This window comes from Phyllobates terribilis, unplaced genomic scaffold (assembly GCF_046119375.1).
Source record: "Phyllobates terribilis strain yellow unplaced genomic scaffold, ASM4611937v1 Scaffold_11__3_contigs__length_659146591, whole genome shotgun sequence".
In the NCBI taxonomy this organism is placed as follows: domain Eukaryota; kingdom Metazoa; phylum Chordata; class Amphibia; order Anura; family Dendrobatidae; genus Phyllobates; species Phyllobates terribilis.
Window position 1 is genome coordinate 650,516,928 of NW_027362771.1, and position 15,189 is coordinate 650,532,116.

Genomic DNA, 15,189 nt, shown 5'->3' on the forward strand with positions numbered 1-15,189 from the left:
TACATCTCCTCCTCATCCCCATCTACCCCTGTATACGTCCTCCCCACAGTGCTGCACCGCCCTACATCTCCTGCTCATCCCCATCTACCCCTGTATATGTCCTCTCCACAGTGCTGCACCGCCCTGCATCTCCTCCTCATCCCCATCTACCCCTGTATATGTCCTCCCCACAGTGCTGCACCGCCCTACATCTCCTCCTCATCCCCATCTACCCCTGTATATGTCCTCCCCACAGTGCTGCACCGCCCAACATCTCCTCCTCATCCCCATCTACCCCTGTATACGTCCTCTCCACAGTGCTGCACCGCCCTACATCTCCTGCTCATCTCCGTCTACCACCCTACACATCCTCCCCACAGTGCTGCACCGCCCTACATCTCCTCCTCATCCCCATCTACCCCTGTATATGTCCTCTCCACAGTGCTGCACCGCCCTACATCTCCTCCTCATCCCCATCTACCCCTGTATACGTCCTCTCCACAGTGCTGCACCGCCCTACATCTCCTCCTCATCTCCGTCTACCACCTACACATCCTCCCCACAGTGCTGCACCGCCCTACATCTCCTCCTCATCCCCATCTACCCCTGTATATGTCCTCCCCACAGTGCTGCACCGCCCTACATCTCCTCCTCATCCCCATCTACCCCTGTATATGTCCTCTCCACAGTGCTGCACCGCCCTACATCTCCTCCTCATCTCCGTCTACCACCTACACATCCTCCCCACAGTGCTTCACCGCCCTACATCTCCTCCTCATCCCATCTACCCCTATATACGTCCTCTCCACAGTGCTGCACCGCCCTACATCTCCTCCTCATCCCCATCTACCCCTGTATACGTCCTCTCCACAGTGCTGCACCGCCCTACATCTCCTCCTCATCTACCCCTGTATACGTCCTCTCCACAGTGCTGCACCGCCTACATCTCCTCCTCATCCCCATCTACCCCTGTATATGTCCTCCCCACAGTGCTGCACCGCCCTACATCTCCTCCTCATCCCCATCTACCCCTGTATATGTCCTCCCCACAGTGCTGCACCACCCTACATCTCCTCCTCATCCCCATCTACCCCTGTATATGTCCTCCCCACAGTGCTGCACCGCCTACATCTCCTCCTCATCCCCATCTACCCCTGTATATGTCCTCCCCACAGTGCTGCACCACCCTACATCTCCTCCTCATCCCCATCTACCCCTGTATACGTCCTCTCCACAGTGCTGCACCGCCCTACATCTCCTCCTCATCCCCATCTACCCCTGTACATGTCCTCCCCAGTGCTGCACCGCTCTACATCTCATCTCTACCACCCTACCCATGATCTCCACAGTGCTGCACAACCCTACATCTCATCTGTCTACCAACCTACCCATCCTCTCCTCCTCATCTGTGTACCATCCTACCCGTCCTCTCCACAGTGCTGCACCGCCCTACATCTCCTCCTCATCTCTGTGCACCATCCTACCTGTCCTCTCCAGTGCTGCACCGCCCTACATCTCCTCATCTGTCTACCACCTACCTGTCCTCTCCACAGTGCTGCATCACCCTACATCTCCTCCTCATCCCCATCTACCCCTGTACATGTCCTCCCCAGTGCTGCACCGCTCTACATCTCATCTCTACCACCCTACCCATGATCTCCACAGTGCTGCACCACCCTACATCTCATCTGTCTACCAACCTACCCATCCTCTCCAGTGCTGCTCTACCCTACATCTCCTCATCTCTGTGCACCATCCTACCTGTCCTCTCCACAGTGCTGCACCGCCCTACATCTCCTCCTCATCTCCGTCTACCACCCTTCCCGTACCCTCCATTCTTCAACTGATCTAACATCTTCCATAATCTGAACCTCGCACTTCCGTCTCCGAGACTTATCTTGTGCTGCGCCAGTTTTCTGGAATGCTCTACCCTGTATGACCTAATACATAGCCCCCACATTTTTAAGCATGCTCTAATAACACATCTCTTTACACAAGCAGATCACATCACTAATCTAACTTTTCCCTGTTCTTTTGTTCTAAATTTTCCTCAGAATCTGGTGCCTCCTATTAGTCTGTCTCCACATCCTCCATGCACCCCACAGCACTTGGTGACTGCACTTAGATCCTGGCTGATGACCGGATCATGCAGCTTTATATGACTCCCCCGAGGATACTGATGGCCGGAGCGTACATGACAGCACGTTCTACCTATTGTGCCCCCCATCTAGATTGTAGCTTGTGGTCGGGACCCTCACTGCTCCTGATCGGAGTTATTCTGTGATGTCTTTATTGTCTGCACACATGTCCCCGCTTATCATAAAGTGCTACAGAAATAAAATGATTATTCATTTACTTATAGCATTCATTATACAAATGACCGGGTGATCGGATTCTCCAGAGATAAAAAACCCTCATGCAGGTTTGGTAAGTGGTGAAAAAATGCGGAAAAAATTAGCCTGTGCCACCATTTACCAATTCCCGGTCCGTGGGGCGGCGCGACGGCAGACTTCGTGGGGCGGCGCGACGGCAGACTTCTTTACGCTCCGAGATGATGTTTTGATACCATTTTGGGGTAGATACGATCGCCTCTCACTTTTGGCAGCAAAAGAACAACCACCCCTTAACTTTTTTATCTTTCGGTCAGTATGGCCGTGTGAGGGCTTACTTTTTTGCGGGACGAGTTGTACTTTTGGAAGCCTCCACTGGTTTTACCATATCGTGTGCTGGAAAACGGGAAAAATATTCCAAGTGCGGTGAAATTGCAGAAAAAGTGCAATCTGGCAGTTTGTTTTTTTTACCACGTTCACTGATTGCTAGAACTGAGCGGCCATCATTATTCTCCAGGTCATTACGGGTTCGGAGACATCAAACATGTACAGGTTCTTTTTTATTTAAGTGGTGAAAAAAAAATCCTAAGTTTGCTTTAAAAAAAAAAAAAAAAAATGGCGCCATTTTCCGAGACCCGTAGCGCCTCCATTTTTCAGGATCTGGGGCCGGGTGAGGGCTTATTTTTTGCGCGCCGGGCTGACGTTTTTATTGATACCATTTTGGGGTAGATCCGATGTTTTGATCGCCTGTTATTGCATTTTATTGCAATGTTGCGGTGACCAAAAATAACGTAATTCTGGCGTTTAGACTTTTTTTCTTGTTTCGCTGTTTACCGATCGGATTAATACTTAATCTATATTAATCAGGCGATTCTGAACGCGGCGATACCAAATATCTGTATGCGGGTTTTTGTTTTTTTGTATGGGGCGAAAGGGTGGGGGGGGGGGGATTTAAACTTTAATATTTTTTTTAATTTTTTAATAACTTTTTTTTTTACTTTCTGCTTGGTTCTATAGTCCCCATAGGAGACTAGAAGCAGCAGCTGTCCGATCTCCTCTGCTACATACAGGCGGTGAGCAGATCGCTTGTACACAGTAGAAATGCCCATGTGCTATGAGCGCTGCTGACCACTAGGTAGCGCTCATAGCAATCTGGACATGACAACCACAGGGGTTTGCTGCAGACCCCGGGTTGACATGCCAACTCATTGGTGACCCACGATCATGTGACGGGGTCACTGATGGGCGGAGTTAGTGACACGCTTCCGGTTTGGCGCTGTCAGAGATTGACAGCGCCATTTAACTAGTTAAGAGCTGCTGGTGGATGGCGATTGGATTGGCTGTTGAGGGCACATGTCAGGTGTAATAATCACCTGACATGTGCCTGGTTGAGTGCGGGCTCAGCACCAGAGCCCGCTCTGAACCGGGGAGTTCTGACGTGATGCGTACTATTACTGACCACGTCGGAAAGTTTATTTTTTTTTTTTGTTTTAAAAGAATGTGAAAAACAAATCCTTCTGTTGTAGTCCTCTTAACCCCTTCACCCCTGGCCGGTTTTCTCCTTCCTGACCACTGTCCCTTTAGGCGGTAATCACTTTGGAGCTTCAGCGGACCCCGCTGATTCGGAGACGGTTTTTTCGTGACACATTGCGCTTTATGTTAATTTTACCACTAACTGGATATTTTTTTGCGTTAATGAAAATAAAAAAAAAAAAAAAAAAAAAAAAAAAATGATAATTTTGCGATTTTCAAACTTGACATTTTTATGCCATTAAACCAGATCGTCCTATCACACACGATAATACATAAAACAACATTTCCCACGGGTCTACTTTACAGCAATGACATTTTTTTTTTTTAAACGATTTTACATTTTCTTAGGGTGTCAGAAGGGTTAAAAGTTTATCAGGAATTTTTCCAACAAGATTTTACAAAACCAAATTTTATCTTATTTTAGGGACCACGTCACATTTGAAGTCACTTTGAGGGGTCTTTATGAGAGAAAATACCCAAAAGTGACCCCATCCTAAAAACTGCACCCCTCAAGGTGCTCAAAACCGCATTCAAGAAGTGTATTAACCCTTCAGCTGCTTCACGGGAATTAAAGCAACGTGAAAGGAAAGAATGAACATTTACATTTTTCCGACAAAATTGTTGTTTTCAGTAACACGGAGAAGCAGGGAGTATTCAACATCATGATAGAAAAGACAAATATCCCAGAGGAGAACGTGATGGATACGTGGAGCGGATCGGCCCGACCACGGGACTCACCTTAGGGCAGCGCCGGTTCAGGGTGCGCTGGGAGTCAAAGTACGTGATGGTCTGCTTAGAGACGTCCACACAGACCAGAGACCAGTGGACCTCCAGGTGTATGGGAATCAGCAACAGCCGCTTACTGAATATATCCACCTGCAAACAAAGATCAGGTTATAGCGGGACCCTCACAGCAGACAGTGGAAGGGTACAGCAAGGGGAGCGCCAGCCCACAGCGAGGGGAGCGCCAGCCCACAGCGGGGGAAGGGTACAGCGAGGGGCACAGGGCAAGGGTACAGTGAGGGGAGCGCCAGCCCACAGCAGGGGAAGGGCACTATAATGTCGGAGGAGCATGTAGTGGATGGCACAGTCCTCCCACAACAAGTGGACAGGGTGGAAGCAGTCAAGCACAGCCTCGCCCGTTTTGTGTGCAGCTTGGTATTTGTACCACACCACCGTACGAGGAGTCTCCATTCTCCCTGAGGCAAGGCCCGGTAAGAGGCTCAAGCCCTCGTCCAGACCGTCCATCTGATTTCTCCTAGTACAGAATCCGTCTCCAGGAGGACAACATGGATTAGGAAGAGTCAATATTCTGCGCTCCTTTACCCGCTGCACTGAGGAGGACGACCAGATAAAAGCCCAGATGCTCCAGGTGGTCCGCGGAGACGCTGAGGAGGAATTCACGGAACAGACGTTCTCAGAGTGGTAACCGTCTGCACACCGGGAGCGCTGGCAGCACAGAGAATGGCAGCCCCCCCGTGACATCCAGTCACTGACACATCAGCAGAGACCACAGACATGGAGGGATGAAGCGCATATACAACTTCAATGCTTGGAAAGCCTGATAACATCCTGGAGCAGGACCATCTTCTCAGGCCACCAAGCCCAGAACATCATCCGCACCGTCTGTTCCTGATCCGCAGGTACCGGCAGCAATTCTACTCCCATACCATGTGCTGGACGACACTCCGGAGACCATGCACTGACGAGAGAAGTGCGAGTTAGCTGACCTCTGGATTTCAGTCTACTGGTTCAGATGGAGGTGATCCTGAGTGACATCTTCCCACCATCTTGGATGCATGTCCACTTCCTTACTCTGAAGGTGGCACCTCTTCATCTTCTCAAGGTTACAGACCACGACCAGAAATCAGTTCCTGGAGAGCTCCTCATGCTACTCCCATGACTGCGCCCTTCCTCGGCAGGGGGCGCGAGGCGGACTCTCTGACTTTCAGGAAGAAATTTGTGAAACCAGATAACCCCTTTAGGAGAGGGGTACAGGGCAACTATTGCCGCACCACCCATCACATGGCCAACGTTCACCACGTGTCCCTGCTAGATCGTAGCGCAATAAAAGCCAATGGGGCTGCATGGCGCCCCCCAGGGACATTGCGACCACAAAGGCAAGGCACAAAAAATGGAAATAAAAAAAGATTCTGAAGCAGCTGGACATAGTGGACCTGCTTGTCGTGGTCGCAGTACCTTCTCGGGGTGCAGCCCCATGGGCTTGTATTGCAGTGATTTAGAGGGAACAGAACAGGTGTCGTCACAGCGTCGTCCTCACCGAGGTGCTGCCGTACAACCCCCCAATCACAATGGAGAGGAGGGAGACAACGCCATAGTGATGTGATGACGGAGGAGCGGGCAGCCGGCTGGGATCACACAGAGGACGGGACACTCGTACTCACGTTCTTCGTCCACCTCTTAACTCCTTCATATCCTTTTGTTCTCAGTTTGTCATAAAAAAAACTGTTGAAGAAGTGAACCTGGAAGAAAAGAGAAAGCGTCAGGGCTAGTGGCACGCAGAGGTGGAAACGTGGCCTACTCCTGTGGCGGAAGCCACTCCACAAACATTGCACCTGACCTGGGGCAAGACACATGGCCACCACTTCCTTCCACAACACGTGTGGGGGCCACTGCTGGGCAGAACCAACGTGTCAGGACAGAGGGGGACAGAGGGAAACGGAGGCCACAACATGGCAGGGATAGAAGTCACCGCCCGGAGGATAGCCCCAATCCCGCCTTCTGCTCATCTAGTGTCAGGGCTATAGGGGGCGCTGAACAGTGACAGGATAGGACTCACCTTCTCCGGCACCGCATCCATCACCAAGTCTCCATACATGTTCATCACCTGAAAGACAGAAGGCGTCACTCCAGCTCCACACGCACCGCCCCAGCTCAGCGTGCGCCTCTCGGCTCCCCGCGCACCCACCCCCAGCTCTACATGCACCCCTCAGCTCCTCGCACGCCCACCCCCAGCTCTGCGTGCACCCCTCAGCTCCTCGCGCGCCCACCCCCAGCTCTGCATGCACCCCTCAGCTCCTCGCGCGCCCACCCCCAGCTCTGCATGCACCCCTCAGCTCCTCGCACGCCCACCCCCAGCTCTGCGTGCGCCTCTCAGCTCCTCGCGCACCCACCCCCAGCTCTACATGCACCCCTCAGCTCCTCGCGCACCCACCCCCAGCTCTACATGCACCCCTCAGCTCCTCGCGCGCCCACCCCCAGCTCTGCATGCACCCCTCAGCTCCTCGCGCACCCACCCCCAGCTCTACGTGCACCCCTCAGCTCCTCGCACGCCCACCCCCAGCTCTGCGTGCACCCCTCAGCTCCTCGCGCGCCCACCCCCAGCTCTACATGCACCCCTCAGCTCCTCGCGCGCCCACCCCCCAGCTCTACATGCACCCCTCAGCTCCTCGCGCGCCCACCCCCAGCTCTGCATGCACCCCTCAGCTCCTCGCGCGCCCACCCCCCAGCTCTACATGCACCCCTCAGCTCCTCGCACGCCCACCCCCCAGCTCTACATGCACCCCTCAGCTCCTCGCACGCCCACCCCCAGCTCTGCATGCACCCCTCAGCTCCTCGCGCGCCCACCCCCCAGCTCTACATGCACCCCTCAGCTCCTCGCACCCCCACCCCCCAGCTCTACATGCACCCCTCAGCTCCTCGCACGCCCACCCCCAGCTCTGCATGCACCCCTCAGCTCCTCGCGAGCCCACCCCCAGCTCTACATGCACCCCTCAGCTCCTCGCGCGCCCACCCCCAGCTCTGCATGCACCCCTCAGCTCCTCGCGCGCCCACCCCTAGCTCCTCGCACGCCCACCCCCAGCTCTGCATGCACCCCTCAGCTCCTCGCGCGCCCACCCCCAGCTCTACATGCACCCCTCAGCTCCTCGCGCGCCCACCCCCAGCTCTACATGCACCCCTCAGCTCCTCGCACGCCCACCCCCAGCTCTGCATGCACCCCTCAGCTCCTCGCGCGCCCACCCCCCAGCTCCTCGCGCGCCCACCCCCCAGCTCTACATGCACCCCTCAGCTCCTCGCGCGCCCACCCCCCAGCTCTACATGCACCCCTCAGCTCCTCGCGCGCCCACCCCCCAGCTCTACATGCACCCCTCAGCTCCTCGCGCGCCCACCCCCCAGCTCTACATGCACCCCTCAGCTCCTCGCACGCCCAACCCCAGCTCTACATGCACCCCTCAGCTCCTCGCGCGCCCACCCCCCAGCTCTACATGCACCCCTCAGCTCCTCGCGCGCCCACCCCCAGCTCTACATGCACCCCTCAGCTCCTCGCGCGCCCACCCCCAGCTCTACATGCACCCCTCAGCTCCTCGCGCGCCCACCCCCAGCTCTACATGCACCGCTCAGCTCCTCGCGCGCCCACCCCCCAGCTCTACATGCACCCCTCAGCTCCTCGCGCGCCCACCCCCCAGCTCTACATGCACCCCTCAGCTCCTCGCGCGCCCACCCCCCAGCTCCTCGCACGCCCACCCCCAGCTCTACATGCACCCCTCAGCTCCTCGCGCGCCCACCCCCCAGCTCTGCATGCACCCCTCAGCTCCTCGCGAGCCCACCCCCAGCTCTACATGCACCCCTCAGCTCCTCGCGCGCCCACCCCCAGCTCTGCATGCACCCCTCAGCTCCTCGCGCGCCCACCCCTAGCTCCTCGCACGCCCACCCCCAGCTCTGCATGCACCCCTCAGCTCCTCGCGCGCCCACCCCCAGCTCTACATGCACCCCTCAGCTCCTCGCACGCCCACCCCCAGCTCTGCATGCACCCCTCAGCTCCTCGCGCGCCCACCCCCCAGCTCTACATGCACCCCTCAGCTCCTCGCGCGCCCACCCCCCAGCTCTACATGCACCCCTCAGCTCCTCGCGCGCCCACCCCCCAGCTCTACATGCACCCCTCAGCTCCTCGCACGCCCAACCCCAGCTCTACATGCACCCCTCAGCTCCTCGCGCGCCCACCCCCCAGCTCTACATGCACCCCTCAGCTCCTCGCGCGCCCACCCCCAGCTCTACATGCACCGCTCAGCTCCTCGCGCGCCCACCCCCCAGCTCTACATGCACCCCTCAGCTCCTCGCGCGCCCACCCCCCAGCTCCTCGCACGCCCACCCCCAGCTCTACATGCACCCCTCAGCTCCTCGCGCGCCCACCCCCCAGCTCTACATGCACCCCTCAGCTCCTCGCGCGCCCACCCCCAGCTCTACATGCACCCCTCAGCTCCACGCACGCCCATCCCCAGCTCTGCATGCACCCCTCAGCTCCGCGTGCGCCTCTCGGCGCACCCACCCCCAGCTCTGCATGCACCCCTCAGCTCCTCGCGCGCCCACCCCCAGCTCTGCATGCACCCCTCAGCTCCTCGCGCGCCCACCCCCAGCTCTGCATGCACCCCTCAGCTCCTCGCGCGCCCACCCCCAGCTCTGCATGCACCCCTCAGCTCCTCGCGCGCCCACCCCCAGCTCTGCATGCACCCCTCAGCTCCTCGCGCGCCCACCCCCAGCTCTGCATGCGCATCTCGGCTCCCCGCGCACCCACCCCCAGCTCTGCATGCACCCCTCAGCTCCTCGCGCGCCCACCCCCCAGCTCTACATGCACCCCTCAGCTCCTCGCGCGCCCACCCCCAGCTCTACATGCACCGCTCAGCTCCTCGCGCGCCCACCCCCCAGCTCTACATGCACCCCTCAGCTCCTCGCGCGCCCACCCCCCAGCTCCTCGCACGCCCGCCCCCAGCTCTACATGCACCCCTCAGCTCCTCGCGCGCCCACCCCCCAGCTCTGCATGCACCCCTCAGCTCCTCGCGAGCCCACCCCCAGCTCTACATGCACCCCTCAGCTCCTCGCGCGCCCACCCCCAGCTCTGCATGCACCCCTCAGCTCCTCGCGCGCCCACCCCCAGCTCTGCATGCACCCCTCAGCTCCTCGCGCGCCCACCCCCAGCTCTACATGCACCCCTCAGCTCCTCGCACGCCAACCCCCAGCTCTGCATGCACCCCTCAGCTCCTCGCGCGCCCACCCCCCAGCTCTACATGCACCCCTCAGCTCCTCGCGCGCCCACCCCCCAGCTCTACATGCACCCCTCAGCTCCTCGCGCGCCCACCCCCCAGCTCTACATGCACCCCTCAGCTCCTCGCGCGCCCACCCCCCAGCTCTACATGCACCCCTCAGCTCCTCGCACGCCCAACCCCAGCTCCACATGCACCCCTCAGCTCCTCGCGCGCCCACCCCCCAGCTCTACATGCACCCCTCAGCTCCTCGCGCGCCCACCCCCAGCTCTACATGCACCGCTCAGCTCCTCGCGCGCCCACCCCCCAGCTCTACATGCACCCCTCAGCTCCTCGCGCGCCCACCCCCCAGCTCCTCGCACGCCCACCCCCAGCTCTACATGCACCCCTCAGCTCCTCGCGCGCCCACCCCCCAGCTCTACATGCACCCCTCAGCTCCTCGCGCGCCCACCCCCAGCTCTACATGCACCCCTCAGCTCCTCGCGCGCCCACCCCCAGCTCTACATGCACCCCTCAGCTCCTCGCGCGCCCACCCCCAGCTCTACATGCACCCCTCAGCTCCACGCACGCCCATCCCCAGCTCTGCGTGCACCCCTCAGCTCCTCGCACGCCCACCCCCAGCTCTGCGTGCGCCTCTCGGCTCCCCGCGCACCCACCCCCAGCTCTGCATGCACCCCTCAGCTCCTCGCGCGCCCACCCCCAGCTCTGCATGCACCCCTCAGCTCCTCGCGCGCCCACCCCCAGCTCTGCATGCACCCCTCAGCTCCTCGCGCGCCCACCCCCAGCTCTGCATGCACCCCTCAGCTCCTCGCGCGCCCACCCCCAGCTCTGCATGCGCATCTCGGCTCCCCGCGCACCCACCCCCAGCTCTGCATGCACCCCTCAGCTCCTCACGCGCCCACCCCCAGCTCTGCATGCACCCCTCAGCTCCTCGCGCGCCCACCCCCAGCTCTGCGTGTGCCTCTCGGCTCCTCGCGCACCCACCCCCAGCTCTGCATGCACCCCTCAGCTCCTCGCGCACCCACCCCCAGCTCTGCATGCACCCCTCAGCTCCTCGCGCACCCACCCCCAGCTCTGCATGCACCCCTCAGCTCCTCGCGCGCCCACCCCCAGCTCTACATGCACCCCTCAGCTCCTCGCGCACCCACCCCCAGCTCTGCGTGCGCCTCTCGGCTCCTCGCGCACCCACCCCCAGCTCTGCATGCACCCCTCAGCTCCTCGCGCGCCCACCCCCAGCTCTACATGCACCCCTCAGCTCCTCGCGCACCCACCCCCAGCTCTGCATGCACCCCTCAGCTCCTCGCGCGCCCACCCCCAGCTCTGCATGCACCCCTCAGCTCCTCGCGCGCACCCACTCCCGGCTCCGCACTACACCCCCGTCCAGCACTCACTTGGTCGTTCAGCCAGTTCTGGCCGTACAGCGTGCCCAGGTCGTCCATGCTCAGCACGTGCCTCTTGTAGGTGACCCGGAAGCTGCGCATCAGGTTGTTTCCGGGGAGGCGCTGATACGACTGGATGACGTGCTGCACCACCGCCCTCCTGTACAACACCGACACGTCAGCCATACCCCACCATCTAGGCCTGATCGTGAGCGCAGCTCTGGAGGACAGGATACCACCCATTACAGCAGCACTGCACCTACCTGGCGGGGGTGGAGAACGACAGCTGAAACACGTCCTCCAGCTTCTCCAGCACCTCCTCTGTCCCCAGCGGAATCAGACTGCCGTATGTCTGCAGGAACTGGTCCAGGATACCTGCGAGAGACGGAGCGCGCTGCTACACCGGCAACCAATAATCCAGAGGGAGCACGGGCTACACACCCAACGGGGGCCACTAATCCACAACCTGTACCCCAAAGTGCCAACATGTGACTGCGCGGCCAACACCAGCAGAATAGTGAGTGCAGCTCTGGAGTATAATACAGAATGTAACTCAGGATCAGTAATGTAATGTATGTACACAGTGACTGCACCAGCAGAATAGTGAGTGCAGCTCTGGAGTATAATACAGGAGGTAACGCAGGATCAGTAATGTAATGTATGTACACAGTGACTGCACCAGCAGAATAGTGAGTGCAGCTCTGGAGTATAATACAGGAGGTAACTCAGGATCAGTAATGTAATGTATGTACACAGTGACTGCACCAGCAGAATAGTGAGTGCAGCTCTGGAGTATAATACAGGATGTAACTCAGGATCAGTAATGTAATGTATGTACACAGTGACTGCACCAGCAGAATAGTGAGTACAGCTCTGGGGTATAATACAGGATGTAACTCAGGATCAGTAATGTAATGTATGTACACAGTGACTGCACCAGCAGAATAGTGAGTGCAGCTCTGGAGTATAATATAGGAGGTAACTCAGGATCAGTAATGTAATGTATGTACACAGTGTCTGCACCAGCAGAATAGTGAGTGCAGCTCTGGAGGATAATACAGAATGTAACTCAGGATCAGTAATGTAATGTATGTACACAGTGACTGCACCAGCAGAATAGTGAGTGCAGCTCTGGAGTATAATACAGGATGTAACTCAGGATCAGTAATGTAATGTATGTACACAGTGACTGCACCAGCAGAATAGTGAGTGCAGCTCTGGAGTATAATACAGGATGTAACTCAGGATCAGTAATGTATGTACACAGTGACTGCACCAGCAGAATAGTGAGTGCAGCTCTGGAGTATAATATAGGATGTAACTCAGGATCAGTAATGTAATGTATGTACACAGTGACTGCACCAGCAGAATAGTGAGTGCAGCTCTGGAGTATAATATAGGAGGTAACTCAGGATCAGTAATGTAATGTATGTACACAGTGACTGCACCAGCAGAATAGTGAGTGCAGCTCTGGAGTATAATATAGGATGTAACTCAGGATCAGTAATGTAATGTATGTACACAGTGACTCCACCAGCAGAATAGTGAGTGCAGCTCTGGAGTATAATACAGGATGTAACTCAGGATCAGTAATGTAATGTATGTACACAGTGATTGCACCAGCAGAATAGTGAGTGCAGCTCTGGAGTATAATATAGGATGTAACTCAGGATCAGTAATGTAATGTATGTACACAGTGACTGCACCAGCAGAATAGTGAGTGCAGCTCTGGAGTATAATATAGGAGGTAACTCAGGATCAGTAATGTAATGTATGTACACAGTGACTGCACCAGCAGAATAGTGAGTGCAGCTCTGGAGTATAATATAGGATGTAACTCAGGATCAGTAATGTAATGTATGTACACAGTGACTCCACCAGCAGAATAGTGAGTGCAGCTCTGGAGTATAATACAGGATGTAACTCAGGATCAGTAATGTAATGTATGTACACAGTGATTGCACCAGCAGAATAGTGAGTGCAGATCTGGAGTATAATACAGGATGTAACTCAGGATCAGTAATGTATGTACACAGTGACTGCACCAGCAGAATAGTGAGTGCAGCTCTGGAGTATAATATAGGAGGTAACTCAGGATCAGTAATGTAATGTATGTACACAGTGACTGCACCAGCAGAATAGTGAGTGCAGCTCTGGAGTATAATATAGGATGTAACTCAGGATCAGTAATGTAATGTATGTACACAGTGACTCCACCAGCAGAATAGTGAGTGCAGCTCTGGAGTATAATACAGGATGTAACTCAGGATCAGTAATGTAATGTATGTACACAGTGACTGCACCAGCAGAATAGTGACTGCAGCTCTGGAGTATAATACAGGAGGTAACTCAGGATCAGTAATGTAATGTATGTACACAGTGATTGCACCAGCAGAATAGTGAGTGCAGATCTGGAGTATAATACAGGATGTAACTCAGGATCAGTAATGTAATGTATGTACACAGTGACTCCACCAGCAGAATAGTGAGTGCAGCTCTGGAGTATAATACAGGAGGTAACTCAGGATCAGTAATGTAATGTATGTACACAGTGACTGCACCAGCAGAATAGTGAGTGCAGCTCTGGAGTATAATACAGGATGTAACTCAGGATCAGTAATGTAATGTATGTACACAGTGACTGCACCAGCAGAATAGTGAGTGCAGCTCTGGAGGATAATACAGAATGTAACTCAGGATCAGTAATGTAATGTATGTACACAGTGACTGCACCAGCAGAATAGTGAGTGCAGCTCTGGAGTATAATACAGGATGTAACTCAGGATCAGTAATGTAATGTATGTACACAGTGACTCCACCAGCAGAATAGTGAGTGCAGCTCTGGAGTATAATACAGGATGTAACTCAGGATCAGTAATGTAATGTATGTACACAGTGATTGCACCAGCAGAATAGTGAGTGCAGCTCTGGAGTATAATACAGGATGTAACTCAGGATCAGTAATGTAATGTATGTACACAGTGACTGCACCAGCAGAATAGTGAGTGCAGCTCTGGAGTATAATACAGGATGTAACTCAGGATCAGTAATGTAATGTATGTACACAGTGACTGCACCAGCAGAATAGTGAGTGCAGCTCTGGAGGATAATACAGAATGTAACTCAGGATCAGTAATGTAATGTATGTACACAGTGACTGCACCAGCAGAATAGTGAGTGCAGCTCTGGAGTATAATACAGGATGTAACTCAGGATCAGTAATGTAATGTATGTACACAGTGACTGCACCAGCAGAATAGTGAGTGCAGCTCTGGAGGATAATACAGAATGTAACTCAGGATCAGTAATGTAATGTATGTACACAGTGACTGCACCAGCAGAATAGTGAGTGCAGCTCTGGAGTATAATACAGGATGTAACTCAGGATCAGTAATGTAATGTATGTACACAGTGACTGCACCAGCAGAATAGTGAGTGCAGCTCTGGAGTATAATACAGGATGTAACTCAGGATCAGTAATGTATGTACACAGTGACTGCACCAGCAGAATAGTGAGTGCAGCTCTGGAGTATAATATAGGATGTAACTCAGGATCAGTAATGTAATGTATGTACACAGTGACTGCACCAGCAGAATAGTGAGTGCAGCTCTGGAGTATAATATAGGATGTAACTCAGGATCAGTAATGTAATGTATGTACACAGTGTCTGCACCAGCAGAATAGTGAGTGCAGCTCTGGAGGATAATACAGAATGTAACTCAGGATCAGTAATGTAATGTATGTACACAGTGACTGCACCAGCAGAATAGTGAGTGCAGCTCTGGAGTATAATACAGGATGTAACTCAGGATCAGTAATGTAATGTATGTACACAGTGACTGCACCAGCAGAATAGTGAGTGCAGCTCTGGAGTATAATACAGGATGTAACTCAGGATCAGTAATGTAATGTATGTACACAGTGTCAGCACCAGCAGAATAGTGAGTGCAGCTCTGGAGTATAATACA

General features: G+C 55.2%; 1 protein-coding gene across 1 annotated transcript in view; it reads right to left on the reverse strand.

Moving 5' to 3' along the window:
- The window catches only part of SENP3 (SUMO specific peptidase 3), a 44,610-nt gene that overhangs the window by 14,220 nt on the left and 15,201 nt on the right, over positions 1-15,189 (reverse strand). Inside the window, exons 4-8 of the mRNA XM_073654596.1 lie at positions 11,484-11,595; positions 11,233-11,380; positions 6,643-6,690; positions 6,248-6,325; positions 4,581-4,718 (exon numbers count right to left, since the gene is read on the reverse strand). Of these exons, the coding sequence (XP_073510697.1) occupies positions 4,581-4,718; positions 6,248-6,325; positions 6,643-6,690; positions 11,233-11,380; positions 11,484-11,595 (524 nt within the window). The remainder of the gene's footprint in view (positions 1-4,580; positions 4,719-6,247; positions 6,326-6,642; positions 6,691-11,232; positions 11,381-11,483; positions 11,596-15,189) is intronic.